At 40.9% G+C, this 15,138-nt stretch overlaps 1 protein-coding gene across 1 annotated transcript in view; it reads right to left on the bottom strand.

Annotated features, from left to right (window-relative positions):
* The window catches only part of LOC137379694 (ADP-ribosylation factor-like protein 8B-A), a 116,685-nt gene that overhangs the window by 38,124 nt on the left and 63,423 nt on the right, over positions 1 to 15,138 (bottom strand). The window contains exons 5-6 of the mRNA XM_068050909.1: positions 3,325 to 3,392; positions 2,047 to 2,117 (exon numbers count right to left, since the gene is read on the bottom strand). Coding sequence (XP_067907010.1) covers positions 2,047 to 2,117; positions 3,325 to 3,392 — 139 coding nt within the window. The remainder of the gene's footprint in view (positions 1 to 2,046; positions 2,118 to 3,324; positions 3,393 to 15,138) is intronic.

Below are 15,138 nucleotides of genomic sequence, written 5' to 3'. Positions count from 1 at the left end.
GAACATACGAATTAGGAGCAGGAGTAGGCCACTCAGCCCCTAGAGCCTGCTTCACCAATCAGTAAGATCATGGCTGATCTGATTGTAACCTCAACTCCACATTCCCATCTACCCCCAATAACCTTTCACCCCTTGCTTATCAAGAATCTATCTACCTCTGCCTTAAAAATATTCAAAGAATCTGCTTCCACCACCTTTTGAGGAAGAGTGTTCCAAAGACTCACGACCCTCTGAGAAAAAATTTCTGCTCATCTCTGTCTTAAATGGGCGATGCCTTATTTTTAAAACAGTGACCCCTCGTTCTAGATTCTCCCACAAGAGGAAACATCCTTTCCACATCCACCCTGTCAAGAGACCCCTCAGAATCTTACATATTTTTATCAAGTCGCCTCTTACTCTTCTAAACTCTAGCGGATACAAGCCCAGCCTGTCCAAACTTTCCGCAAAACACAACCCGCCCATTCCAGGTATTAGTCTAGTAAACCTTCTCTGAACTGCTTCCAATGCAGTTACATCCTTCCTTAAATAAGGAAACCAATATTGTACACAGTACTCCAGATGTGGTCTCACCAATGCCCTGTATACTGAAGCATAACCTCCCTACTTCTGTATTCAATTCCCCTCGCAATAAACAATAACATTCTATTAGCTTTCCTAATTACGTGCTGTACCTGCATACTATCCTTTTGCAATTCATGCACTAGGACACCCAGATCCCTCTGCATCTCAGAGCTCTGCAATCTCTCACCATTTAGATAATATGCTTTTTTATTCTTCCTGCCAAAATGGACAATTTCACATTTTCCCACATTATACTCCATTTGCCAGATCTTTGCCCACTCACTTAACCTATCTATATCCCTTTGTAGCCTCCTTATGTTCTCTTCACAAGTTACTTTCCTACCTATCTTTGTCTCATCAGAAAATTTAGCAACCATGCCTTCGGTCCCTTCATCCAAATCATTTATTATAAATTGTAAAAAGTTCAGGCTCCAGCACTGATCCCTGTGGCACACCACACGATACATCGTGCCAGCCAGAAAATGACCCATTTATGCCTACTCCGGTTTCTTCTTCGCGAGCTAATCTTCTATCCATGCCAATATGTTACCCCCTACACCATGAGCTTTTATTTTCCGCAATAACCTTTGATGTGGCGCCTTATCAAATGTCTTCTAGAAATTGAAGTGCAATACATCCACCGGTTCCCCTTTATCCACAGCACATGTTAGTTCTTCAAGGAACTCCAATAAATTGGTTAAACATGATTTCCCTTTCACAAAACCATGTTAACTCTGCCTGATTACCTTGAATTTTTCTAAGTGCCATGCTATAACGTCTTTAACAATAGTTTCTAACATTTTCCCTATGACAGATGGTAAGCTAACTGGCCTGTAGTTTTCACCTTTTCTGTCTCCCTCCCTTTTTGAATAAAGGAGTTACATTGGCAATTTTCCAATCTAATGGAACCTTCCCTGAATCTAGAGAATTTTGGAAAATCAAAATCTATGCATCAACTATCTCACTAGCCACTTCTTTTAAGACCCTAGGATAAAGTCCAACAGGACTGGGGACTTATCAGCCTGCAGCTCCAACAATTTGCTCAGTAAAAGCATTTAAAAAGTAAAAGATGTGGGCTCAGGACTAGAGTGAGGGCAGGGGAAGCCTGGAAAGAGGCTCAAGTTGGTGGGCAGGGGGAAGAGAGATAAAGCAGCAAGGACAGTTGAATGAATGCCACTATCTCAGTGACAAAGAAATCCATGAGCTCCTCACACTTGTAGCTGAGCGTGGAGGGAGCAGGGAAGAAGAGTTTAAGGAGACAGTAATGGAGAAAAGACACCAGAGGTTAGCTCTGTTCTCCTGAATGTTCCAGGAGTACTGGATGACTTTAACAGAGCAGAGGGTGGCCTAAAAGCACCTCGACTGAATGTTCCTCTCAGTCTAATCAGTATTGTATCTGTGAGAGCATGATACTACATAGAGCTGTCTATGGTGCTGAAGTTTCAGTTCAATGTCAAATACAGATTTTGAACAAGATGCACTTACCAATGTTATCCTTCTCTTTGCAGGACACTGAATAACAACAGATTTCTCGATCCTGGATAGCAGATAGGTTCCTACAGAATAAAGATACACAGATCACAGTACATTATTTTGTAATACGAAAATCCAGGAAAATATATTTCAATGTTAATGGATTCTGTGGCAGTAGTGTGAAGTGGAAGATGATACCGTTAAGTTTGTTTTGGGAAGGAACTTGTGCAGGCTGCTGTTATAGATACTACGGTCTAGATTTTTTACAGGTGCTATGCTCTCAGTGCTTATTTCCTCAAGTGTCATTCCACGCTCAACTGCTGCTTCTGGTATACCCTGCAGCCACGCACTCTAATACGGACAGGCAAACTGTAATCAAATTCGAAGAGAATTTGCCATCTGACTTATTCCCATCATTTGCATTTTAATAATGATGGGCATTAGGTATGACTGCATGTTCTGACAGCTGTTTAAACTTTAACACAATTGACTGCACTGGGCAAGGCTATTATTTCTTTATTTCTGAATAACTTTCTGTTCCCAGGCCTGCAAGCCGCCAGCCATTCTGCAGTGTGACAGGTACCTGAGGCTTGCCTCAACCAACCTCTGTCTACTCCTGGTGGGTTCCCCAATAACACTAGAGTGACATCATCATTCCCAGCCAGAATGGAGATGATTGGGTCATTCTTCTGTCCATCAAGCCTGGAGACAACAGTGCTATAAGTGACTGGGATTGATGTTATGCACATTCTTTGTATTATGTAACTATTCTCCATTTATTGCAGTTCTTTGGAGAAATTGTCCTGCTTTTATAGGGAGACAGTGTAGTTTCAGTCATAAGTTCTGTTTGCCTTAGTTTGTTGAGGCTCTTTTTAATTACCCTGCAGACTGCTTCCTGTGGTGTGCTATTTAAATAGACTCAGTCTTCTGTGTAAATAGACTTTGTTTTCTGTAAAGTGCACTGTTTGCAAGTCCTGCCCTAAGTCCCGCCCTTTCTACAACTCATTGGTTGACTCAGTGATGTCAACTGACACTCTGCCCGACAAAGGTCAGAGAGCCTGTCTAAAATATGCAAACTGGCTTGACGCCAGAAAAAGCAGCTGGGGTTTGGGATGGACAGAACTGTCACCCTGACCAGGATGTCTCTGGATTCTGCTGAAATGGAAAATCCCAGCCTGTGTGTTAAAGAGGGTGCAAGGTTATTGTACATATATTGCTATCCAAATCCAAAGTCTTTAATACTATTTATACTCCATACACTAATACATTCAAGAAAAAAAAAAGGCTTACATCTTTTCAATCAGCTGTTTCTCATCCAAAGCATTAGGAAGGTCTCTCTTGTTTCCCAAGACTAACACCTATATATAAAAAAAAACACAAGTTGATTGATTGGAATGGAGTCCCTTCTGCTGTCTTGCAAAGTATCTCTGGTCTTCCTTTCCAAAGAGGTTTTGTTGATTTTGGTATCCAAATCTTTCTTTATGCATAAACTATTTTGCAATTACAATAATTTCTGTATTATTCAGGTAAATGTACAGAACTGTAAAAGCAGGTATGAAAGCTGTGCAGGTTATATTAAAGAAGGAGCTGATGGCACTTACAAAAACTGGGTGGAAATTTATTCACTGGAATTTATGATTTTTACACTGCCCGAAATGAAATTCTTTGATCCTTTTGCTGGATCTGAAAATAGTTCATTCAGTACCTTGTTCAACTGTCAGTTAACACAAGAAAACAGCTGATACTATAATGCCGATCTATCCACTGATATCTCTAATGATGGACACATATTTTATAAACATTAAATATACCAATGAGAGGAGAAAGTGAGTGCCATTATCCACTGGAATACAGTCTTTCAACTCTGGGCTCAGCAAAAATAATGTAATAAAATTTTCTTTGTTTTGCCAGTGCTAACTGCCCTTTATGAGGCCAACAGTCCCAGGCAGAATGGACCGCTGCACAATTCCAGAGGTAAGTTTTAACAATGGTCAGATTCTCCTAGACAGCCAGTATAAATGGTTGGAAAAATTCACTGGTATATTTGGGATGCAATTTCTCATGTGTTTTGCCCTGCAACATCCTCTGTAGACATTAGGTTAGCTTCCAGATGTATGCTGAAAATAAATAGTTCTGAGATAAGCTCAATATCAGCAGGGCCAAAGCCATCACTTTGACTCCCAATATAGAGCTTCCAGCAATGTCATTCTGCATCTCGCCTCGGCCACCAAGATTGGCTGAATCCGAACTTCCCTCTTTAGTAGGGCAGTGATTGACTCTGATGTGCTGGGGAAATTCCAATGTGGAAGCAGAAAAATAACTACAACTGAGCCTATATCCCACAAGTACATGGAACACAACATTCCAACTTCAATATTCTATGCCAGAATTTGGAAATCAAGTTACGTGGTATTGAAATTTTGCAGTACCGAATATTTTTCTCTCTCAAAGACTTGCATTCACATAGCAGTTTTAAAACCACCGGATGTCTCAAAGTGCTTTAGAACCAATGAAGTACTTTTGAAGTGTAATCACTGTTGTAATGTAGGAAACTCAGCAGCTGGTATACACACAGCAAGCTCCCACAAACTACAATGCGACAATGACCAGATAACCTATTTTTTGTGATGTTGATTGAGGGGTAAATATTGGACAGGACTCCAGAGATAACTCCCTTGCTCTTCTTCAAAATAGTGCCACAGGATCTTTCACGTCCACCCGAACAAGCATATAGCACCTCAGTTTATTGTCTCACTCCCTCAGTACTGTACTGGGGTGTCTGCCTTGATTTTTGTGCTCAAGCTCAGGAGTGGCACTTGAACCTGGAACCTTGTGATTCAGAGGCAAGAGTGCTACCAACTGAGCCATGGCTAACCCTCAATAGATGCATGAATATGATAGAAAATGCAATTCAATCAGGAAAACAGATACAATCACAGAGCTCGTTGCAACAATTTCATCTCTTGTGCATTTTGAGCAAAAGTATAACAATGTAATCTCCTGAGTACAATTTGAAGCAATAGATCAGGATGAAGTGTATGTTAACATTCTACAGTCTTCCAGTAAGAGCATCCTTGCAAATTAGCCCATAATAAAGTCACCTTGAATTATCTAGTCATAATAACAGATGGTCAGCACAGAAGGTATGAGCTAAAGGTCTGTGAACAATTATTGGGGTATTAGTCCACCGCCTGCACATTAAGACATTTCTGCAATTATATCCTTCAGCAAATCCTGAACCTTTTATTTTATGTAGACTTGAGTATTTGTTCTTAGCATGGAAACATTAGTTGGAGCATGGAAACATTGGTTAGAACAGGAACGGGTATACAAGTGACATTGAGGGTGGGAGTGGGGCAAAATTTTCAATGTCAGCCCAAAATGGGTAGAAAACGAGTGCTGCATCCGTGACACCCACCAAAAGCTATATTCGGGAAGCCCAAACTATTTTCAAATTTGGGCTTCATCTGAATATTACAGGTACCAAGCAGCAACCCACTGCAGTAGCCCGTTCCAGTCAGTGGTAAGTCAGCTGGCTTCTACATGTAGAGACCAGCAGGTGAATGCTCCTCCTTGCCCCGCAAATTAGTTTTTAAAAAAAGATGCAAACACTATTTCCTGAGCGGCCTGCAGCAGTTCATTTAAGGACCACGAGTTAAGCCAGTCAACACCCAGTCCAACTCAGACGAGCAGGTTCTGCCCATTTGTATGTTAAAATTGCAGTTGAGGTTCTTCAAGAGACCCTGTACCCAGATTTGCATATTTGAACATTCAGTATGGTTTTGGGCATTAAGTTTTTTTTTAAACTTTTTTTTTTGAGATAGTGATTAGCAGGACAGATAAGGGGAAACCAGCAGGTATAATTAGATTTTCAAAAAGCATTCAATAAGATGCCATATAAGAGGTTATTACATAAAATCAGAGCTCATGGGATTGGGGATTAACAGATTAGCATGGATTGAGGATTGGTTAACAGAAAACAGTGAGTAGGAACTGTAGAATCTTTGGATTGGTAGGTTGTAACTATTGGGGCACTGCAGGAACCAGTGCTTGGGCCTCAGCTATTTAGAATCTATATCAATGACTTAAATCATGGAGCCAAGCGTAATGTATACAAGTTTGCTGCTGATATAAATTTAGATAGGAAAGTATGCTGCAAAGAGGATGCTAAGAGGGTTATGGACAGTGGGCGAGTGAGTGGGCAAGAATATGGCAGATGGAGAAGTAAAAAGTTATCCACTGTAGTAGGAAAGATAGAAAAGCAGAATAATAAATGGAGAGAAACTGGGAAATGTTGGTATTCAGAGAGACTAGGGTGTCCTTGTACACGAATCACAGAAAGTAAATGTGCAGGTACAGCAAGCAATTAGGAAAGCAAATTGTTATATTAGCCTTTATTACAAAGGGATTGAAGTATAAGAGTAAAGAAGTCTTACTACAATTGTACAGGGCCTTGGTGAAATTATACCTGGAGTACCATGTAGAGTTTTTGTCTCCTGGCCTAAGGAAGGATATACTGGTCTTAAAGGTAGTGCAACAAAAGTTCACTTGACTGATTTCTAGGCTGAGAGAATTGTCCTATGAGGAAAGACTGAGTAGACTAGGCCTATATCCCCTAGAGTTTAGAAGAATGAGAGGGGATTTCATTGAAATGTATAGAATTCTTAAGGGGCTCGACAGGTTAGATACTGGGAGGATATATGCTGAATGGAGAGTCTAAAACTAGGGATACAGTCTCAGAATAAGGGGTCAGCCAACTCAGACTAAAATGAGGAGAAATTTCTTCCACGCAAAGGTTTGTGAATCTTTAAAATTCTCTAGAGAGAGAACTGTGGATGTTCAGTCATTGAGTATTTTCAAGACAGAGATTGAGAGATTTTTGGATAGTAAGGGAATCAAGGGATATTGGAAAGTTAGAGTTGAGGCTGAATATCAACCATGATCTTATTGAATGTTGCAGCAGGCTAAAAGGGCCAAATGGCCTACTCCTGCTCCTATTTCTTATGTTCATTTTTTCTTATACTGGGTGCCAAAGGGCTGCATGAAAATTGAATCAGCCAGGCAAATGGATGTCCAAGGTGCCCACTAGAATTTCCTGTTTCTCAGGTGAAAGACAAGCAGTTTGCATCTGATAATTGAGGGTGTTGTGGGGGTGGGGGTATTCATGTACTGGTACCATTTTACATTAAACGTAATCCAGATCCCAAGTCTACTAGCCATCTTTCAGTTCCCAATTCATGCTGCCAAGATAAACAGCGGTTATGAATTGTTTATGCTACTCTGTTAATACCAAGATGTTTACAATTAAGCCTGAAAGTTAAATTATTCAGTTGCACAAATTTTTAAGATGTCAGGACCAAACCATTTAGACTAGTGAGAGTGGAAACAAGAGATCTCTCAAAATCAAGCTCATTTAAATCAAAGTGAATCTTTGGTTTTGATTTATAAACACGGTGAGTGGGAGAGGGGTTGATTAAAAATGTAAATTGGGGAAAGCAACCCCAACATGACATGTATGCGCCCATTGCTGTTTTTACTGCAGCAGGTTTTGTGATGTCCTGAGTGTCCCGTCATGGAGAGATGGGACACTTCACTGATTTATCTAAATCAGTCTCCTACAGTGCAACTGGGAGCCTGATATAACTTTGCTGTTTCTGCACCGGTTTCCCAAGGGTCAGGAAACCTAGCAGTGAAAGACAGAGTGAATATTATGATTACGTCAAGATTTTTTTTTTGATGATGGTTCCTGAGTTGGCGCTCTCATGTTTCACACTTCATTCCTTTTGTCTTTATCCTTATAACCCTTGACCCTATTTGCAACCAGATACTTTATTTTAAAATCTAGAAGACTATGTTGGTCAACACAAGCTGCACAAGATAAATGCATCTTTCAGCACTCCTTATGCATCAGGAGAGGCAGGAGCTCCCAAGCCGTCCCCTCAAGTAAGCCTTTGGTCTCTCCTCTGCTGTACGCAGCCAATCACAACCCACCACCCCAATCACAAACCTCCTCACTCCCCTCCAGCCCTGATGGTCTCTCTTTCCCCACCCACCCCCCCACCACCAAACCCAATCCCGCTATGCTATGATCACGGCCTACCTCCTCCCACAATCTCCAAAGGCCAATTACCCCCCAACCCACCTGGAACACTGGGAACTGTTCTCTAGGGTCCTTGACTGTGGTCTCCTGACATGGTTTTCCCTACTGACAGCTGGCCAAAATTGCCAATTTGGCCAGCTGCCAGTCAGAAAACAGAAGAAAAAAAAATGATATGAGGTCCTGCCATTCCTGGGCTTACCGCGTTCAGCGACCATTTTTGACTTTCTTCACAAATATCAGGGCCATTGTGTCAACAGGAAAAAGGCCATTTAGTATAATCGGCTTTTCCTTCCACAGACCCCAATCAACTATTTAATTTCTAAAGATTTAGCAAAATTTCCCCCTGCTGTCCTCCCACAGAGTTAAGTCAATTAAAACACCAGAACATCTACCTCCCCTTGTATACTACACTGTCCACCTTTCATCAATTATTCCTCTTTGACATGCCTTTTATAATGTTTTCCTACAACACCTTTTTGTATTGTTCACGTGAATCAGCACATTATGTTCTATATTTGGCAAACTACCCTTTTGGACACTGTCACTGGGTGAGTAAAGGGATGCTTATTGCTTTGTTTATGTATGGAGTTGCTCCTTGTTTGAATAGATAAAATTCTGATTACCTCAATGTATTTTTTCATATCACCAACTCACGAACCATGTTTCACACTACATTCTGTCTTTATCCTTACAACCCTTTAACCCTATTTGCACCAGACACACTCAGTTTTTTTTTTAAAGTACGTTAGTCAACGCACCATTGACTGATTTAGCTAGCATTCATAGAGTGTTCATGACTCCTTCAATTTTACATCAGATCAGGAATTTTAAAATGACATTTTAGAATTGTAGTGTATTTGGACTGAAATAAACTCACAGGAGAAATGACTGAGGCAGGACAAGATATAGCTCTTCAAATAATGAAGTGGGAGAAAACAAGCTACCACCTAGGATAATAAACAGAGAATGAGAAGACAAGAATCAAATGTACAATCTTTAGGCAAGTTTCCCAATTAATAAACACATGAGCAAACTCCAAGATAGGTGATTCAGGGTCAAATGGCACCTTTAACAAGGATCCAGATTCGTGTCTATTGACAAACTGTATTGAGGGTTATAAAGATCTAACAATATTACTGAAGTTGAACCCAATGATCTATGTCTTCAAGATTAGTTGTGAGAATAATTAGTTTATACTAATTGGCCTATAACCTCCAGTTTAACAGACACAACAGTTGATAACTTTAAGCAAGTTCTACAGAAGTGCTGTGCGGTGTCAAATCATTTTTCTGAAGTTCTCTCATTTTCTTTTTGTTATTGTCACTGTTCAACGTCAGAAATAATTGATTAATAATTACCTCAGTCACTAAGCCATTTTTGAGGGACCACATTTAAACGATGAGACACCAGTCTTCCTTACTCATTTCTAACACAGCAATTGCAACAAAAAGTAACAGAAAGTGCATCAAGGAATGGGACGTACCAATATGGGAAGAATCTATTTATACTGAATTCAAGTAGTAACAGAGACATTGGAAATGTTTCACTTGTCATTAGACATCAGAGCTGTACCACAAGACTTGAACATTGCGAGTGCTATTCTAATCTTATCACTCTACTGGATCTGCAATCAATAATATATAACTGGCAGTCCGGGGGATTATTTAGCAGCTTCCCATTGACCTTGCACTCAAATTCTAAGTAATCCAGGCAGACTTTCCAAATGAATCTCTAGTACAAGTTGAAAAGGGTGACATAAAACACTCTTGAGAGCACTGAGTGGGCTAACTGCATTTATGACAAAAATGCAACGTTGTGAATGAAAGGACAGAATAAAATCCTGCACAGATAGATAAAATAATTCAAAGATCTACAAAGAATCATTAGCTTGCCAAATTAGACAAAAGTATTGAGACATCCAAGATAACACATAAAAATGATTTACACATCCCATCTCCCAAAATAGGGTAAGGCAGAACCCATCTCTCATTCCTACCTAATTCTAAAATGGTGATGCTTCCCAAAATGAAGGACTACCCTTTTGTGAAAGCTAAAGCATACTGTGGATTTGTGAATATTAGCTTGGTTCAATGATACCAGTCTTCCCTCCAAGTCAGAGGCTGTGGGTTCAAGCTACATTGCAGAATTGAGCAATCTTTCTGACAAGAGACACTTAGTCAAATGTTCGGTATCTTCAGTGAATTCTACGTTACCTTTGATATGGCAAACATCACAAAAAGCTTCACAAATAAATGCGGTACAGTGGCGCAGTGGTTAGCACCGCAGCCTCACAGCTCCGGCGACCCGGGTTCAATTCTGGGACCTGCCTGTATGGAGTTTGCAAGTTCTCCCTCTGTCTGCGTGGGTTTCCTCCGGGTGCTCCGGTTTCCTCCCACATGCCAAAGACTTGCGGGTTGATAGGTAAATTGGCCATTATAAATTGTCCCTAGTATAGGTAGGTGGTAGGGAAATATAAGGACAGGTGGGGATGTGGTAGGAATATGGAATTAGTGTAGGATTAGTATATATGGGTGGTTGATGGTCGGCACAGACTCGGTGGGCCGAAGGGCCTGTTTCAGTGCTTTATCTCTAAACTAAACAGAAAAAATGCCAATCAGTAGTGGGAGAGTTAGGAGAGTTCATCAAAATTGCGATGAAAAATATAGTGGAAGGGTTCAAGAGATGAAGTGCTGGAGAGTACAGCCCTAATGTAATGGACATTTCTACACTTGAAAGTAGGATACAGGGCGAGGGTAAGCTGGCATTTGGAAAACCAAAGGGCATGGGAATGGGCTGAAGAAGGTTGTAAGGTGGCAAGCAGATATTCAAGCTTTACACTAGTTTTGCTTGGCTCATCCAATTCTGTGGATAGAAACTACTGGATAAAAAGGAACTTTCTGAAGCTTTAGACCTCCTGACCCTCAGATTTCTATCTTAAAGTATGAATATCAATATCAGGTTGTTATAAAACAAAGGCAATCAATTCAGCCTAAATTTAGCATGACATTCAGTGAATCTCATTTGAAGCAGAAATAAATACAAGCACATCAATCACACTAAATGAACAATTTGAAACTATTGTATTTCTTTTAAACTAACAGTTCATCAACTCTGGTACTCCTGATGACAAACAACCACTGTAACTGGAAGGGTGAAACTTTACGCTCATCGTGCTTAAATTTCAATGCAAGTCTGCCTTGGGTCATCTGTGTAAAATCTGCTTACAAATATAGATGCGGATGAATCTGCATACATAGCCTGGAAGGAAGTAAATCACCACTCTAAACAGAAATACACTTAATGTAACAGTTACTTTGCTAAGTACAATGAATATATGATAAGAGAGCTTGCATCACAGTCCAGATCTATCATACACAGGAAGTCCCAGCGTCCTGTTCTTTTATTAATGCATACAAAGTAATCTCATCACCAAAATACAGATTTGTTCTCTGGTGCAGTATAAAAACAAAAGATAATCATTTAGTCTAAATAATAAAGAACTCATATATCCACACCACCTTTCACAACCTCAAGACATAGCAAAACGCTTTACAGTCAATGAAGTACTTTTGAAGTATAGTCACTACTATAATGTAGGAAACATGGCAGCCAATTTATGCACAGCTAGCTCTCACCAACTGCAAAGTGATAATGACCATACGATCAGTTTTGTGTGTTGTTTGAGCGATAAATGTCAGCCAGGGCCCCAAGGACATTTTCCTTGCTCTTCTTCGAAATAGTACTATGGGATTTTTTACATCCACTTGAGAGGGCAGATGACAAGTAACATTCATGCCACACAAGTGGCAGGCAATGACCATCTCCAACAAGGGACAATCTAACCATCTCCTTTTGATGTTCAATGGCATTACAATCATTGAATCCTTCACCATCAACATCCTGGTGGGTACCATTGACCAGAAACTGAACTGGGCCAGCCACGTAAATAAAAAAAGCACGTCTGAGGCTAAGAATTCTGAGGCGGATAACTTCTCTCCTGCCTCACCAATGCCTGTCCACCATCTACAAGGTACAAATCAGGAGTGTGATGGAATATTCTCCACTTGTCTGGATGAGCACAGCTCCAACAACACTCAAGAAGCTCAACATCATCCAAGACAAAGCAGCTCGTTTGATTGGCACCCCATCCTCCATCTTAAACATTCACTCCCTCCACCACCAGCACACAGTAGCAGCAGTGTGCAATGCAGCAACTTACCAAGCCTCCTTCGACAGCACCTTCCAAACCAGTGATGTCTACCAACTTGAACAGCAAGGGCAGTATGGAAACACCACCACCTGTAAGTTCCCCTCCAAGCCACACACCATCCTGGCTTAGAACTATATCGCTGTTCCTTCACTGTCACTGGGCCAAAATCCTGTAACTCCCAACCTAACAGCACTGTGAGTTTACCTACACAATGGACGGCAGCAGCTCACCAGAACCTTCACAAAGGCAATTAAGGAGGGGCAATAAATGCTGGCCTTGCCAGCGACACACTTTTCCCATGAACGAACAAAATGTGAGGCCTCCGTTTAACTTCTCAGCTGAGAGACAGCATCCCCGACAGTGCTGCACTGGAATGTCAGCCTGGATTTTGTGCACAAGACTCTAGGGTGGGATTTAAAGCCACAACCTTCTGACTCAGACGTGGAGGGCTACAGCTGAACCACTGCTAATACCTGTGATTATTTAGCATAATTTTACTTCCCCGCTCTCCTTCCAGTCTTATTTGTAATCATTTTAATATGCTTATAGCTGTTTTACTTGACTGAAAAATTGGAAAACACTGGATGAAAAAACATCCAAACAAATTTTTTTAGTCCTTCTTCAATGCCACCCGCTCCCATTCCAAGTATGAAATCACCCCATTTGCTCTTATATCTTGTATTTTTGCATGCCTCAAACAATGCCATTTGGGAACTCGGTATCAGGAAGCAGAGGAGATTAGGTTGAGAAAGGGTCTCCCATGAATTTCCCTACCTCCTTCACTCACAAAGAGGCATTCATCACAATAGTATGGCTGAAATTCGAGACTCATCTCAGGGAAGAGATGGGGTAAAAACAAACCTACATGGTCACATTATAGCAATACTGTGTATGCTGCTCCAACACAAAGTAGATTTTCTGACCAGCTCCATCTGATTACAGGCAAAAAGCAACTGTACCAATTGTAAAAATGGTCAGATCTATTACCAGATTTCTGCCCATTTAGTGCGATGTTTGATTTGTCAATCTGGTAACAAAGCACCTGCCAGTTCAAGATGGCCCCCAAAGATATCATTTATGTATCCATGCAATTTCTTGGTGTTAGTTCTGGTATAGCACTTAGTCATCTGCTCACTCATGTGAAATGCGTGTACAGAGCTGATAGATTGTTATATTTACAGAAGTGGCCTATACATTTTGCCTGCCATTCTGAATCTTTCTCCAAGTTTCTTTCCTGTTGTCAGTTAGTTAGCCAAGAGGTTTTGCAAACAAGTGCTTTTTTGAAATATATGCCCATGATATTGGAACAGATTGGGATATCCCCTTACACCCAAGATTTTATTAAATTGCAGGCCTGACAATGAGAGCGCACACTAGGAATTTGGGTAAAACTCACTCATGGCTTCACATGCATGAAAGTCTTTTTGGATGGAAATCACAGGTAACATGTGCTAGAATTCCTGTTTATGTATTCCCAGTGGTAAGGCTCTTCACCAGGGCTGTCATATCCTGGATGGTTATCAGCGAGGTCAGAATGCAACAGAGACAGATTATATCCACCTGCTAAATTTCTTCCCAGACACATTTACATGCAGAGATGTCAGTGACTGTGCAAAACTGGCAAACCAGGTTCCAAATCAGCAGCCAGCCAGATGTAGACCTGACATTCAGTTAGCTGTACCCTAAAGCCCTCTTCCAGATCTGTCTTACAGGCAGGACTGCCCTTGTTGCTACCACTTAATTCTGCACTGCATCCATTTTGCCAGGCTTCAAACAAAGCAGTCCATCACTTGTGACCTTCCTCAGCTGCTAAAGAAGAGATTGATACTTCACAGGTTCTGCAGACGGAGGAAGGATAATAAGTGAGCACCTATTTTTCATTTGAGAATGAGGAAAGCATACTGAAAGTCTAGCAGTGACAACTGAGAAGTTTACTAACCACATGTGCATAGTGCTATATGCCTGCTTGATGGAACTGCTGGACACATGGAATGCATGTTAACTTCACAGCTATCTGCAGTGAAGCCCCTAATGATTTCCACCTTAAGTTCAGTCTGTGTGTGCTCTTGAATAAAAACAAAGTGCTGCAAAAACTCAGCACGTCTGGCAGCATCTGTGGAGAGAGAAGCAGAGTTAACGTTTCAGGTCAGTGACCTTTCATTAGAACTGGCAAAGGTTAGAAATGTAATAGGTTTTAAGCAAGTAAAATGGGGGTGGGGGGATAAAGAGAACAAAAGGGAAGATGTGTGATAGAACAGAAGGCTGGAGAGATTAATTCAACAAGGTCATGGGACAAAGGCAAAGAGAGTATGCTAATGGTGTGGTGAAAGACAAAGCATTAGTGCAGAGGGAGTGTTACTGACAGAATAATGAGCAGCCCTAGCCAAAAGCACAAACATTTAAAAAAAAACTGTAGGCAGGCACATGGTAAAAAAAAATGATGGAACAAAATAAAAAAGGGCCAGTCATGCTCTGAAATTACTGAACTCAATGTTGAGTCCAGTAGGCTGTAGTGTGCGTAATCGGAAAATAAGATGCTGTTCCTCGAGCTTGCGTTGATGTTCACTGGAACACTGCAATAGGCCCAGGACAGATATATGGGCATGATATCAGGGAGGTGCGTTGAAATGGCAAGCAACCGGAAGCTCTGGGTCCTGTTTTCGGACAGAGTAGAGGTATTCCGCAAAGTGGGTACGCAATCTGCATTTGGTCTCCCCAATGTAGAGGAGACCAAATTATGAGCAGCGACTACAATTATAAATTGAAAGAAGTACAAGTAAATTGCTGCTTCACC

Source organism: Heterodontus francisci, chromosome 18, assembly GCF_036365525.1.
Source record: "Heterodontus francisci isolate sHetFra1 chromosome 18, sHetFra1.hap1, whole genome shotgun sequence".
Classification (NCBI taxonomy): domain Eukaryota; kingdom Metazoa; phylum Chordata; class Chondrichthyes; order Heterodontiformes; family Heterodontidae; genus Heterodontus; species Heterodontus francisci.
The sequence above is the reverse complement of the archived record's forward strand: the minus strand, read 5'-3'. Positions and strand labels throughout refer to the sequence as shown.